A 12,763-nucleotide genomic window follows, 5' to 3' on the forward strand; every position below is an offset into this window, starting at 1 on the left:
GGATGTTACACAAAGGATATTGGAGCACAGGAGAAAGGATTAAAAAGATTGACAGCAACTGAGAGGATTCAACTAACAGCAAAGATTGATCAACTTTACTGTCGAAAAGAGAAGACCTGACAGAGGTCTTTAAAATGATGAAAGGGATGGGATTTGATCCATTCAGTGAAGCCCTTTCCACTTGTCGAGATTCCAGAAATAGGGATTTAAACATGATATAGTTACAAATAAATCCTTTCGGGAGTTCAGGAGAAACTCCTTCACCGAGAGAGTGATGAGAATGTGGAACTCACTATCACACGGGGTGGAATTTACTCCAATCTGTCACAGCAGCTGGCATGGTGTCCGGACAGAGGGAATCACACCAGAGGCCACATGGCAGGAAAACCTCCTGGGATTCAGTTGGAGATGGGAAGGGGAAATGTGCTGAAGTCGGTGGCAAGAGGCAGAAAGATTTTCAATCCAATTTACTACCCATGGATTGGATTTTATGGGGTTCCGCAGTTCACATCTCACCCTCCACCCCAGCGAAAAACCCTGTGGGGAACCTGTCCAGGGGAACAACTACTACTTGGCAGATATTTAACAGGCAATTGGCCTTTAGGAGGATGGAGATGAGATTTCCGCCACTCTGGGACAGTCTAGACTGAGAGAACTGCTGGTCGATCATCAGGCTCAAGGTCTTAAAGTACTGGAAACTCCACCAGAGAGAGTTAACACTGCCGGAACCGCACTCGGGTGATGAGGAGACAGGCTATAATGATCAGAATTTTAAAGGTGCTTTGCTGGTCATTGAGAAGGGTGGGGTCCATCAGGAGAGTGAATGATGGGTTTGTGGGGGGGTGGGGGTGGTTTCACCTTGGCATTCCCTCCAATTGGCCCAAGGGAGCAGTTAAGGCCCCTTCATCCCATCGCCCCAGCCCATTGAGGGAAACTGTCGACTGGCTACTTGGCATGGACCTCTCAGGGCTGAGGCCCCCGAGTTGGCATTAGCTGCCCACTTACTGTTCCCATCTGTCAACAAGTGGACAGGATATCCAACACCACCCCTGCTGCTGGTGTAACTATGTGGGGGCAGGTCGGAGGTGAGTATTTTATATACCCCATCCACCCTCAAACCCGCTGGTGGGGTGAGATAAAATCCAGTCCACGGAGTCACAGTGTGGAAGTTAATGAAGGTGACAAGTGTCTCACACCCCGGCTGGAGAGCTGGTGAAAGCCTCACACTGACACTTAACATAGAATCATAGAAATCCTACATTGCAAAAGGAGGCCATTAGGCCCATCAAGCCTGCACGAGCAACAATCCCTCCCTGGCCCTATCCCTGCAGCCTCACATATTCACCCTGCTAGTCCCACTGATTCGAAGGGACAATTTTGCAGAGTCAATCCCAACCTAACCCGCACATTTTTGGACAGTGAGGGGAAACCGGAGAACCCGGAAGAAACCCATGCAGACACAGGGAGAATGTGCAAACTCCACACAGACAGTTACCCGAGGCTGGAATGGAACCTGGGTCGTTGGCGCTGTGAGGCAGCAGTGCTAACCACTGTGCCACCGGGCCACCCCTATATCGGGAAGGGTTATCATAATAAGAACCAATCAGGCAGCAGAGGGCCTTCCCCTGGATCAACGATTGGAGGTTTGTGGGTGGCAGTCCGACTTACCCAGAACTGTTGACCAATCAGAGGGCTGATTGCCCTTCATTGCTCAGCAGTGCCACGGCTGTGGTGGTGGCTGCTCTTGGTAATGCTACGACAATGGATGAATGAACATCGCTCGACAATCACCAGGCAAGACTGTTCCCTTCCTGTTGGCGAACACTTCAGTGGTCACGGGCATTCAGCCTCTGACCTTTGGGTAAGCATTCTCCAAGGTGGCCTTCACGACACACGACAGCGCAGAGTCGCTGAACAGAGACTGATAGCCAAGTTCCACACACATGAGGACGGTCTCAACAGGGATCTTGGGTTCATGTCGCACTATCTGGAACCCCCGTGACTTGCCTGGGTTTGCAAAACCTCACTTACTGTACTGTCTGGAGACAATACACATCTCTGTAACCTGTGATCAGTGCTCCTTCCACTCACATTATCAGCCTCTTCAGGTCTTGAACAGCAGGTTAGGTGTAAGGATTCGCATTCTAATCAGTAACCTCTAAACAGTCGGTGCTTTATATGCTCTGTCTGAGGCCAGAACTCTCCATTCACCTGACGAAGGGACTAACCCCGAAAGCTTGTGCGTTTACTATCAAATAAATCGGTTGGACTAAAACCTGGTGTTGTCAGACTTTTTACTTGGAAATGCACCCAGTAGAGACCCAGGATCACAGAGGGACCCAGGCAGAGTGAGTGATGGAGGCAGGGAGTGGTGGTTGTGGGGGAGGGTGATGGGGGTCAGCAGCAAGAGCAGAGGGTGGCTCTCACTGCCCCTGCCCCCGCTTCGTGATTCCTGATCCCTTAAATGGGCAGTGAGTGCAGCTGACAAGTGAATTCCCACCACATCCTCAATCCCCCGGAAATTTAGTAACACAAACAGGGTTCACTTTTTGTGCTTCCCGTGTGGTAAGATCCCTGCCTGCTGCAGGATGAATATAGTGGGATGAGGCCCTTATGTAGAGATTAATTGCTCTCTCATGGGGAAAACTGGCTGCAGTCAGACTGTCCACAAGACTTCCCACCACAGACTTAACAGGGGTAGAGGCAGCAGAAACCCCACACAGTGTCATTCCCATAACTCCCCCCCTCCAACCCAGCCCCCACCTCCTGCCCCGTGACTAAATACTCTCTGGGTGCAGTCGGATTAAATTCCACCCGCCCAGTGAAGCCATGGATACATTTCAGGAGAAGTTGGATAAACACATGAGGGAGAAAGGAACAGAGGGATATATTGACAGAGGAAATGAAGTAGGATGGGAGGAGGCTTGTCTGGATCATGTTGTTACTGTGAACTTTCACTGACCTAAACTGAAATATAATCCCTCACCTTCAGAAATATCACTCCGTCTTTTTGTTCCAACTGTTTCTCCAACTTTGAGAGTTTCTCCTGAATAGAATTTAAATTCTCCTGAATTTCACAAAGATTTTCCTCCATTGGTTTGAGAATTTTTTCCTCTTCTTCCCTGAGATCTCGGATTAAACGCTGCTCTTTCTCAGTGAGAACCTGGTGCATTTTAGTGAACTCGGATGTGATGTGGCTCTGCAGACTGATTGACTGTTTCTATAAGGAGAAACATTAAAATAATATGTTTCTGTAATAAAAACGACCAAATAATGAATTAAATTTCGAAGCTCAGAACAGGGAGACTTTACCCTAATTTGGGAAATCTTCTGTTTCTGCTGCTGCTCCATTTCTAGAACTGTCGATTTCTTCTTGGTGAGAGAATCTGAGGAAGATTTCACCCCATCCTGGGATTGGGAGAGAAAAGCAGAAAATCAAAGTGTTCAACCCTGAAAATGTGATCAAATAATCAGGTGATCAAACCTGTTCCCTTTTACCTTGTAGATTTCAACAGCTTCTGAAATCGGGATGAAGCGGTGCTCTCTGTGTTCCTGTGAAACTACACAGTTCACACAGGTCAATTTCTTGTCAGTTTCACAAAACAGCTTCAGTTCTTCCTGATGTTCCTCACAGTAAAGTTTACTTTCCTTTTCTTTCTGATTCAGTTTTAATTTTCGAGCTTTCTCGGCCAGATTCGCCAAGACCCGATTTGCCCTGAGGCTTCTTTCAGAAAACTCCTGTCTACATTCCGGGCAGGAGCTTATCTCCTTCTTTTCATAACACTGGGTAATACAAGAGCGGCAGAAGTTGTGATCACACTCCAGTGAAACTGGATCAGTGAAGAAATCGAGACAAATGGGACAATTTGCCTCCTCGGTCCAAGTTTCTTCTTGCTGTCTGGAAGCCATGTTCACACTCAGCCCCTCCTGATTCAAACCACTTTCAGTTTCAACGTTCCTGCGCTGCTGCTGAACACATTCAGTTCAGTAATGTGAGAAACGCAGCTCACAGTCAAACAATTTAGTCAAGTCAAGTTCTGAAGGAGCAAGATTTTTTACTTAACGTTCTTGCAAGACCGGGTGTCCAACAAAATAGACACACCTTACATCGATTTGCAGCACATTTTTATACTTTTTTACAAGCATTGTAATGGCTTTGCAATGTGTTGTTCTCCCCTAATTGGTGGTCCCTGTCCCATCTATGTGTTGTCATTCCCCTATTGGCTCGAGGTGCCCCAAGTTTCCATCCCCATCTAACAATGTCTTCTGTTATCACAAGAGTGCGTTAGTAAACTCATCCATCTTATCCAACACTGTTACATGTCCAGTTCAGATTGGCGGTAATCAATCCTTTGCCAACTTAATCACTGCTGTCCTGACTATCTCAGTGACCTTTTCCCCCTTTTATGCTTAGTTGTAAAAACAACACATCTTGCAGACCATTTGCTTTTTGTAACTTGGGCCTCTTACATTTCCTCAGGATGTGGTGTATGCTTCACTGCACATCACACCTCTGGTGTTATCTCCACACTAGTCATGATGTGGGTATGCCGGCGTTGGACTGGCGTAAACACAGTAAAAAGTCTGACAACACCAGGTTTTAGTCCAACCGATTTATTTGATAGTAAACACACAAGCTTTCGGGCTTAGTCCCTTCGTCAGGTGAATGGAGAGTTCTGGCCTCAGACAGAGCATATAAAGCACAGACTGCTTAGAGATTACTGATTAGAATGCAAATCCTTACACCTAACCTGCTGTTCAAGACCTGAAGTGGCTGACAATGTGAGTGGAAGGAGCACTGATCACAGGTTACAGAGATGTGTATTGTCTCCAGGCAGTACAGTAAGTGAGGTTTTGCAAACCCAGGCAAGTCACGGGGGTTACAGATAGTGTGACATGAACCCAAGATCCCTGTTGAGACCGTCCTCATGTGTGCGGAACTTGGATATCAGTCTCTGCTCAGCGACTCTGCGCTGTCGTGTGTCGTGAAGGCCGCCTTGGAGAATGCTTACCCGAAGGTCAGAGGCTGAATGCCCGTGACCACTGAAGTGTTCGCCAACAGGAAGGGAACAGTTTTGCCTGGTGATTGTCGAGCGATGTTCATTCATCCGTTGTCGTAGCGTCTGCATGGTCTCCCCAATGTACCATGCTTCGGGACATCCTTTCTTGCAACGTATCAGGTCGACAATGTTGGCCAAGTTGCAAGAGTATTTACCATGTACCTGGTGGATGGAATTCTCACGTGTGATGATGGTATCCATGTCGATGATCCGGCATGTCTTGCAGAGGTTGCTGTGGCAGGGTTGTGTGGTATTGTGGTCACTGTTCTCCTGAAGGCTGGGTAGTTTGCTGCGAACAATGGTCTGTTTGAGGTTGTGTGGTTGTCTGAAGGCAAGAAGTGGGGGTCTGGGGATAGCCCTGGCAAGATGTTCGTCTTCATCAATGATATGTTGAAGACTCCGGAGAAGATGTCGTAGCTTCTCCGCTCCAGGGAAGTACTGGACGACGAAGGGTACTCTGTCCACTGTGTCCCGTGTTTGCCTTCTGAGGAGATCGGTGCGGTTTTTCACTGTGGCGCATCGGAACTGCCGATCTATGAGTCGAGCACCATATCCTGTTCTTATGAGGGCATCTTTCAGGGTCTGGAGGTGTCTGTCACGATCCTCCTCATCTGAGCAAATCCTGTGTATACGGAGGGCTTGTCCATAGGGAATGGCTTCTTTAACATGTTTAGGGTGGAAACTGGAGAAGTGGAGCATTGTGAGATTGTCTGTGGGCTTGCGGTACAGTGAGGTGCTGAGGTGACCGTCCTTAATGGAGATGCGTGTGTCCAAGAATGCAACTGATTCTGGGGAATAGTCCATGGTGAGTTTGATGGTGGGGTGGAATTTGTTGATATCATCATATAGTTGTTTCAGTGATTGTTCACCATGAGGCCAAAGGAAGAAAATGTCATCGATGTATCTAGTGTATAGCATTGGTTGAAGATTCTGTGCAGTGAAGAAGTCTTGTTCGAACCTGTGCATGAAGATGTTGGCATATTGAGGTGCAAATTTGGTCCCCATGGCTGTTCCATGTGTCTGGATGAAAAACTGGTTGTTGAAGGTGACGAGATTGTGGTCCAGGATAAAGTGGATGAGTTGTAAAATTGCATCTGGAAACTGGCAGTTGTCAGCATTGAGTACTGAGGCAGTCGCAGCAATGCCATCGTTGTGGGGGATGTTGGTGTAGAGCGCCGAGACATCCATTGTGACGAGGAGTGTCCCTGGTTCAACTGCTCCGTGTGTGCTGAGTTTCAGTAGGAAGTCTGTAGTGTCACGACAAAAGCTGGGGGTTCTTTGTACAATGGGTTTCAGGATGCCCTCGACGTAGCCGGAGAGGTTCTCACACAGAGTTCCATTGCCCAATACGATGGGACGGCCAGGTGTGTTTGCCTTGTGTATCTTTGGGAGGCAGTAGAGATCTCCAATGCGGGGAGTAAGTGGAATGAGAGCACGGAGGGTGCTCTGAAGGTCCGGATCAAAGGTCTTGATCAGATTGTTGAGTTGACGAGTGTGTTCTTTGGTCGGATCTGTGGGTCATTGTCTGTAGTGTTCCTCATTGTTTAGTTGTCGGTACACTTCTTTACAGTAATCCGTTCTGTTCAGTATGACGATGGCCCCTCCTTTGTCTGCTGGTTTGATGACAATGTTGCGGTTTGTCTTGAGAGCGTGGATGGCGTTGTGTTGTGCTTGGGTGATGTTCGGGGCTGTCTTGTGAGTGCGGCTGATGAATCTGGTGTTAACGCACCTCCTGATGGTTTGGGCATACAAGTCCAGTCGAGGGCAGCGGCCTTCCGGAGGAGTCCAATTGGATTCCTTCCTCTTAGGCTGTTGCACTGCGGATCTCTCTGTCGGCTGTTCTGGTTCATCGACTGTCTCATTGTGTTCGCTGCTGGCCTCTTGGGGTTTGTGGAAAAACTCCCGCAGCCTCATTCGCCTGATGAATTCCTCTGTGTCTGCTGCGAGACTGATGGGGTCCACTTTGGTGGTGGGGCAGAAATTGAGCCCTCGGCTGAGAACTTCGATTTCATCTGGTTGAAGTGTGTAGTCCGACAAGTTGACAATAGACCTCCCTGCGGTAGTGCTGTTTTCTACTGTGGTGCCGGGGGAGGCTTGGTTGTTGCTGGCGGCGATGCCGAGTTTCTCAAGTTTCCTGTTCTTGGTGTGCATTTAGGTGGTGTAGTTTCTTTGTCTCATCTGCTTGGCAGAGTTTCGCAGTTGGTCTGCATCCTGAGCACAAGTTGAGAAAATGTATTCCATTTTAGTTTCCAGGGTGCGGCGTTTGCTGTAAAGCTGGTGTATGAGGTGGCTGAGAAGTGTGAGAGAGGTGCGACAGCAAAGTCTCTCAGCGTAGTCTGTGTTATAGGTTGCCCTGAGTGAGTTCGTGATCTGCTATACACTAGATACATCGATGACATTTTCTTCCTTTGGCCTCATGGTGAACAATCACTGAAACAACTATATGATGATATCAACAAATTCCACCCCACCATCAAACTCACCATGGACTATTCCCCAGAATCAGTTGCATTCTTGGACACACACATCTCCGTTAAGGACGGTCACCTCAGCACCTCACTGTACCGCAAGCCCACAGACAATCTCACAATGCTCCACTTCTCCAGTTTCCACCCTAAACATGTTAAAGAAGCCATTCCCTATGGACAAGCCCTCCGTATGCACAGGATTTGCTCAGATGAGGAGGATCGTGACAGACACCTCCAGACCCTGAAAGATGCCCTCATAAGAACAGGATATGGTGCTCGACTCATAGATCGGCAGTTCCGATGCGCCACAGTGAAAAACCGCACCAATCTCCTCAGAAGGCAAACACGGGACACAGTGGACAGAGTACCCTTCGTCGTCCAGTACTTCCCTGGAGCGGAGAAGCTACGACATCTTCTCCGGAGTCTTCAACATATCATTGATGAAGACGATCATCTTGCCAGGGCTATCCCCAGACCCCCACTTCTTGCCTTCAGACAACCACACAACCTCAAACAGACCATTGTTCGCAGCAAACTACCCAGCCTTCAGGAGAACAGTGACCACAATACCACACAACCCTGCCACAGCAACCTCTGCAAGACATGCCGGATCATCGACATGGATACCATCATCACACGTGAGAATTCCATCCACCAGGTACATGGTAAATACTCCTGCAACTCGGCCAACATTGTCTACCTGATACGTTGCAAGAAAGGATGTCCCGAAGCATGGTACATTGGGGAGACCATGCAGACGCTATGACAACGGATGAATGAACATCGTTCGACAATCACCAGGCAAGACTGTTCCCTTCCTGTTGGCGAACACTTCAGTGGTCACGGGCATTCAGCCTCTGACCTTCGGGTAAGCATTCTCCAAGGCGGCCTTCACGACACACGACAGCGCAGAGTCGCTGAACAGAGACTGATAGCCAAGTTCCGCACACATGAGGACGGTCTCAACGGGGATCTTGGGTTCATGTCGCACTATCTGTAACCCCCGTGACTTGCCTGGGTTTGCAAAACCTCACTTACTGTACTGTCTGGAGACAATACACATCTCTGTAACCTGTGATCAGTGCTCCTTCCACTCACATTGTCAGCCACTTCAGGTCTTGAACAGCAGGTTAGGTGTAAGGATTCGCATTCTAATCAGTAATCTCTAAACAGTCTGTGCTTTATATGCTCTGTCTGAGGCCAGAACTCTCCATTCACCTGACGAAGGGACTAACCCCGAAATCTTGTGTGTTTACTATCAAATAAATCGGTTGGACTAAAACCTGGTGTTGTCAGACTTTTTACTGTGTTATCTCCACACCACAGGCAGTCTTTTTATTATCCCTAACTACTGCTGTGTTAGCAGCATCGAACCTTATGTCCTGTGTTTGTGACTAAACTCACAGTTGTTTCCATAATGTGGGTTATCAATGTGCCTGGCTATATCCAGTCTACCTAACTTTAAGCTATTTCTCTATGCTGTACAGATATATGTGTTAACAGCATCTTTACCTATTGCTCACAATTCCCCCCTTTTCTTTTTAACTTGCTGTTAACACATCCATCCATCCTCACATTTCAAATTCCTGGAGCATTTGTTCCACTATTTTATCTACTTCATCATCCAGTTCATTTCCCATTTTCAATAAATTCATTCTCTCTCCATGATCTACCGCGGACATTTTCTTTGTTAGTGTTGTTTCAATAAGCCTTTGGACCAGTCCCCTCACACAGGGGATTATGCAACATCCCACGGTTATCAATATTCCTGCCATTATTATTAAGGAGGTTAGTACTGACACCACCATTCCTTTCCATTTTCCAAACCAGGACTCTAACCAGTCAGTGAATACATTGTTTACCCCAGAGTTTTCTGCTATTTCCTCTGCTAAGGTTGTTAGTCCTCATAAGGTTCGGGTTATAGAGCCATCAGGGGCCGTATTATTTGGGATAAAGGTACAACACTTTCCCCCCAACATTACACATACACCTCCTTTTTCTGCTAACATCATATCTAAGGCCATCCTATTTTCCCACGCCATTCTACTAGTGGCGTCTAGTTGTTCCGCCAACCCCCTGACAGCATCCCTGGTTTAGTTAATGAATCTCTGTTGGTTATAAAATATATAATTTATCCAATCTACGTTCTTATTTATTGTTACCCACCAAAACAAGGACTCAAACCCAGCTGTAATCTGATTCCGAGCTTTAAATTCATCCGGGACTCCCCGAGGCACTCCTATGGGATCTAGATATATCTTTTCATCAAAAGAAATTCCTATCACTGATCTCTTGTTTTTCCTGATCCTTTTGGATCCTTCAAATGCCAGGGTAAATGGTATAGCCAATTGGACAATTGCACATGTACCCTTCCACTGGGGGGGTAGAGTTGGCCTCAGTACCCTTCCTCCACAATACCACCATATATCTGCTCTGGGGATTTTCAATGATGAATAGTTCCCTCCCATTCCGTTCTCTGTAATGCTCCTGATCTCTGAGCATGATTCTAACTCCCCCATATTATGAGTTAACTCTGCCCCTTGTCGATTCACACATGAAGTGTGATTTACAATAGCAGTGAGAAACTGAGGGGGAGTTTTTAAGTTCTTTGTTTCCACGGGAGGGAACATCAGGGATAGGGATGTGCAGTTCGAGTTGCCCCATGCTTCCTTTTCTTGATACAGGGCTAACATGCACTCCATATCTCATCTGTCGCATTTCCATCCCAGAGGGAAGGGTACTATTTGGGCCACTGGCCTCCCAGACGCACAGGCATAGCAATTGCTTTTATTTAAGCTTTTTACAGTGTATTTGACCCATTCTACCCAGGCATTGGTCTCCTCATACCCAGTCTCTATTTCAAGGGTTTGTTTCAGGTTGTTTACTTCTACCACTCTTACTGCCCTTGGGTCGTTTTGGGGAACCTTATCATTCTAGTCGGGTGTTTTCAAATTTTTATCTACATAAATTCGGAAACAACATTTCAATTTGTTATCTTTTCCTCCCTCCTTTACCCTGATTCCAAATACTGCCTGATGCAATTGTTGGTCCCTGGTCCAGTTACCCGTAAAGAAGGGTCCACCAACTAGGGAGTATCGGGAGAGGTTCTTAGGATCTAAGACTGGATCGCTTATCTTTTTCGGTCCATTTAGTCCCTTTTATTGTTATATATATATATATATATATATAAGGTTGTATTCCTTATCTCGGCATTCTGATCTTGGCTGCATATGTTTCTGATGAAGGGATATTATGGAAGGGAGCTTACCCCAAGGATACTTTCCGTCGGTATAAAATTGTAAGGATTCTACCGAATATTTTCGCTGGCTCACCAGATCCCCACATATTACCAAAGAACACAGGTCTGTCTCTACTACCTGTGTTGTAGGGAGATCCAGAACCGTAACTGAGCTCATAGTGTTTCCCTTTTCCTCTTTTAACTTATCTGAATTATAACCCATACTTAAAAGGACTCCCTGGGACAAGAGGAAGGAGAGCATTATCCAGATTATCCCTTCCATTCTATCCCTTTCCCGTTACCTTTTAGGAGAGAACTTAATTCAAAACAATTCCTTTCCCGCGCTCACGCCGCTACTAAAAATTGATTACTTAGAGTCTTTTAAGTTTCAGCTTCAAAGGTTCTTCAGTCAGTTCGACCATCCATGTGTTGGAATTATCTGGAGGTTTTACTGGTCCCTTGATTCTAGTGTGATGTGTCCACCCCTTTTCAGTGGTCCTGATTGCTGTCTCAGTTGTTAGGAGTGCTTGATATGGTTCCTCCCATTCCGGTTGCAGCTTAGTTTCTTTCCATGACTTTACCAGGACCCAATCTCCTGGTTGGATTGTATGTACTGTGAAGTCGAGGGGTGGAGTCTGCGACAATAATCCTTGTTTCCTAAGGGAAGATATCGAGGAGGACAGACCCAGTATATATTTCTTTACAAATTGATCATTCATTTCAGGAACCGGTAACTCCCCGACTGCTCCCATATAAGGCAGTCCAAACAGCACTTCATAGGGGGATAAACCCAAATCCTTTCGAGGAGCTGTACGAATTCGCAGAAGTGCTATTGGTAAGCACTTAGTCCAAGGGAGTTTCGTTTCTATTATCAGCTTAGATAAATGCTTTTTAAGGGTCTGGTTCATTCGTTCCACCCATCCAGAGGAGGGTGGATGCCAGGGTGTGTGAAAATCCCATGATATTCCTAATCCTTTCACTATCCCTTGTAGCACTTTTGATGTAAAATGTCTTCCCTGATCAGAATCTACATTCTCTACCAAACCATATCTAGGCACTATTTGTTCGAGTACTCCCCTGATGTAAGTGGGCCATGATTTCCCCCATTACTTGTTTATTTACCATTTCTCTTCCATCTGGCAGTACCTATTTTCCTTCCTCAGTTTCCCTAGCTCCCATCTCAGTCAGCTCTTCTTTTTCCTTTTCTGTAAAGATTGGATTCAATCCACAGGGCATTAGGGAAATAAGGGCCTGCATCCTAATTGGTTGTGGGTTTAGGGCTGCTTCTTTTGCTATTTCATCGGCTAGCCTGTCCACGGGCCTCTCCTTGATCCCTCGGGATATTAAATGTCCCAAAGATAACACCTGTGCTTATCACCTACTATAAAGAAAAACTTACCCTGTGAGTTAAAGTTCAAGGGGATGGACGAGAACTCGTTAGCTATATCTAATACTATAAATACTTTGTGGGACAATGATAATACCAACATTTGGCATTTGAACTCCAGGGCTGGAGTTTTCCCAGTGACACTAGGATCTGATGTCTTTCCCTGGTGTGAAGTATTTAAATTGGTCAATGGATTATTTACTGTTCCTCCCCTCGTTACCGGAGCAAGGTTACAGACCTTCTCCTCAGTATCAAAGTCGCCCCCAGGCGCTGTGAGTTTCATGGTCATACTGCCGGGGTAGGGAGGTGATGTCCCTCTGCAGTAGTCTTCTAACACTTGGTTTTGTTTCTCCAGTTCCCTTACTCTGAATTCTAATTCCTTAATCTTTTTATCCCCACTCCACTTCTTAGTGGAAGTGACTACTTGTTCAATTAGTCCAGCTAACTGATGTATTAACAATACTGCTATTTTCTTTGTTTGGTTTCTCTTTTCTAACTCTCTAATCTGTGATTCTGATGTTTTAATTTTCTCCTTGTCATCAGCCCAATTTTTTTTTACCCAAGACTGAGATGTATTCAATTAATCCAGTTTAAACCTGTTTAATTAATT

The 12,763-nt window shown here is 46.3% G+C and overlaps 1 protein-coding gene and 1 pseudogene across 1 annotated transcript in view; both read right to left on the minus strand.

Annotated features, from left to right (window-relative positions):
- The window catches only part of LOC145337267 (E3 ubiquitin-protein ligase TRIM39-like), an 80,787-nt gene extending 76,768 nt beyond the window's left edge, over window positions 1-4,019 (minus strand). The window contains exons 1-3 of the mRNA XM_080182056.1: window positions 3,499-4,019; window positions 3,313-3,408; window positions 2,987-3,220 (exon numbers count right to left, since the gene is read on the minus strand). Of these exons, the coding sequence (XP_080038182.1) occupies window positions 2,987-3,220; window positions 3,313-3,408; window positions 3,499-3,909 (741 nt within the window). The 5' untranslated portion in view covers window positions 3,910-4,019. The remainder of the gene's footprint in view (window positions 1-2,986; window positions 3,221-3,312; window positions 3,409-3,498) is intronic.
- A 4,902-nt stretch (window positions 4,020-8,921) lies between these two features.
- On the minus strand, window positions 8,922-12,436 carry LOC145337240 (uncharacterized; annotated as a pseudogene).
- Between the last annotated feature and the right edge of the window lie 327 nt (window positions 12,437-12,763).

The sequence above is a fragment of the Carcharhinus amblyrhynchos genome, unplaced genomic scaffold (assembly GCF_965287045.1).
Source record: "Carcharhinus amblyrhynchos unplaced genomic scaffold, sCarAmb.v2.hapA scaffold_45, whole genome shotgun sequence".
Classification (NCBI taxonomy): Eukaryota; Metazoa; Chordata; class Chondrichthyes; order Carcharhiniformes; family Carcharhinidae; genus Carcharhinus; species Carcharhinus amblyrhynchos.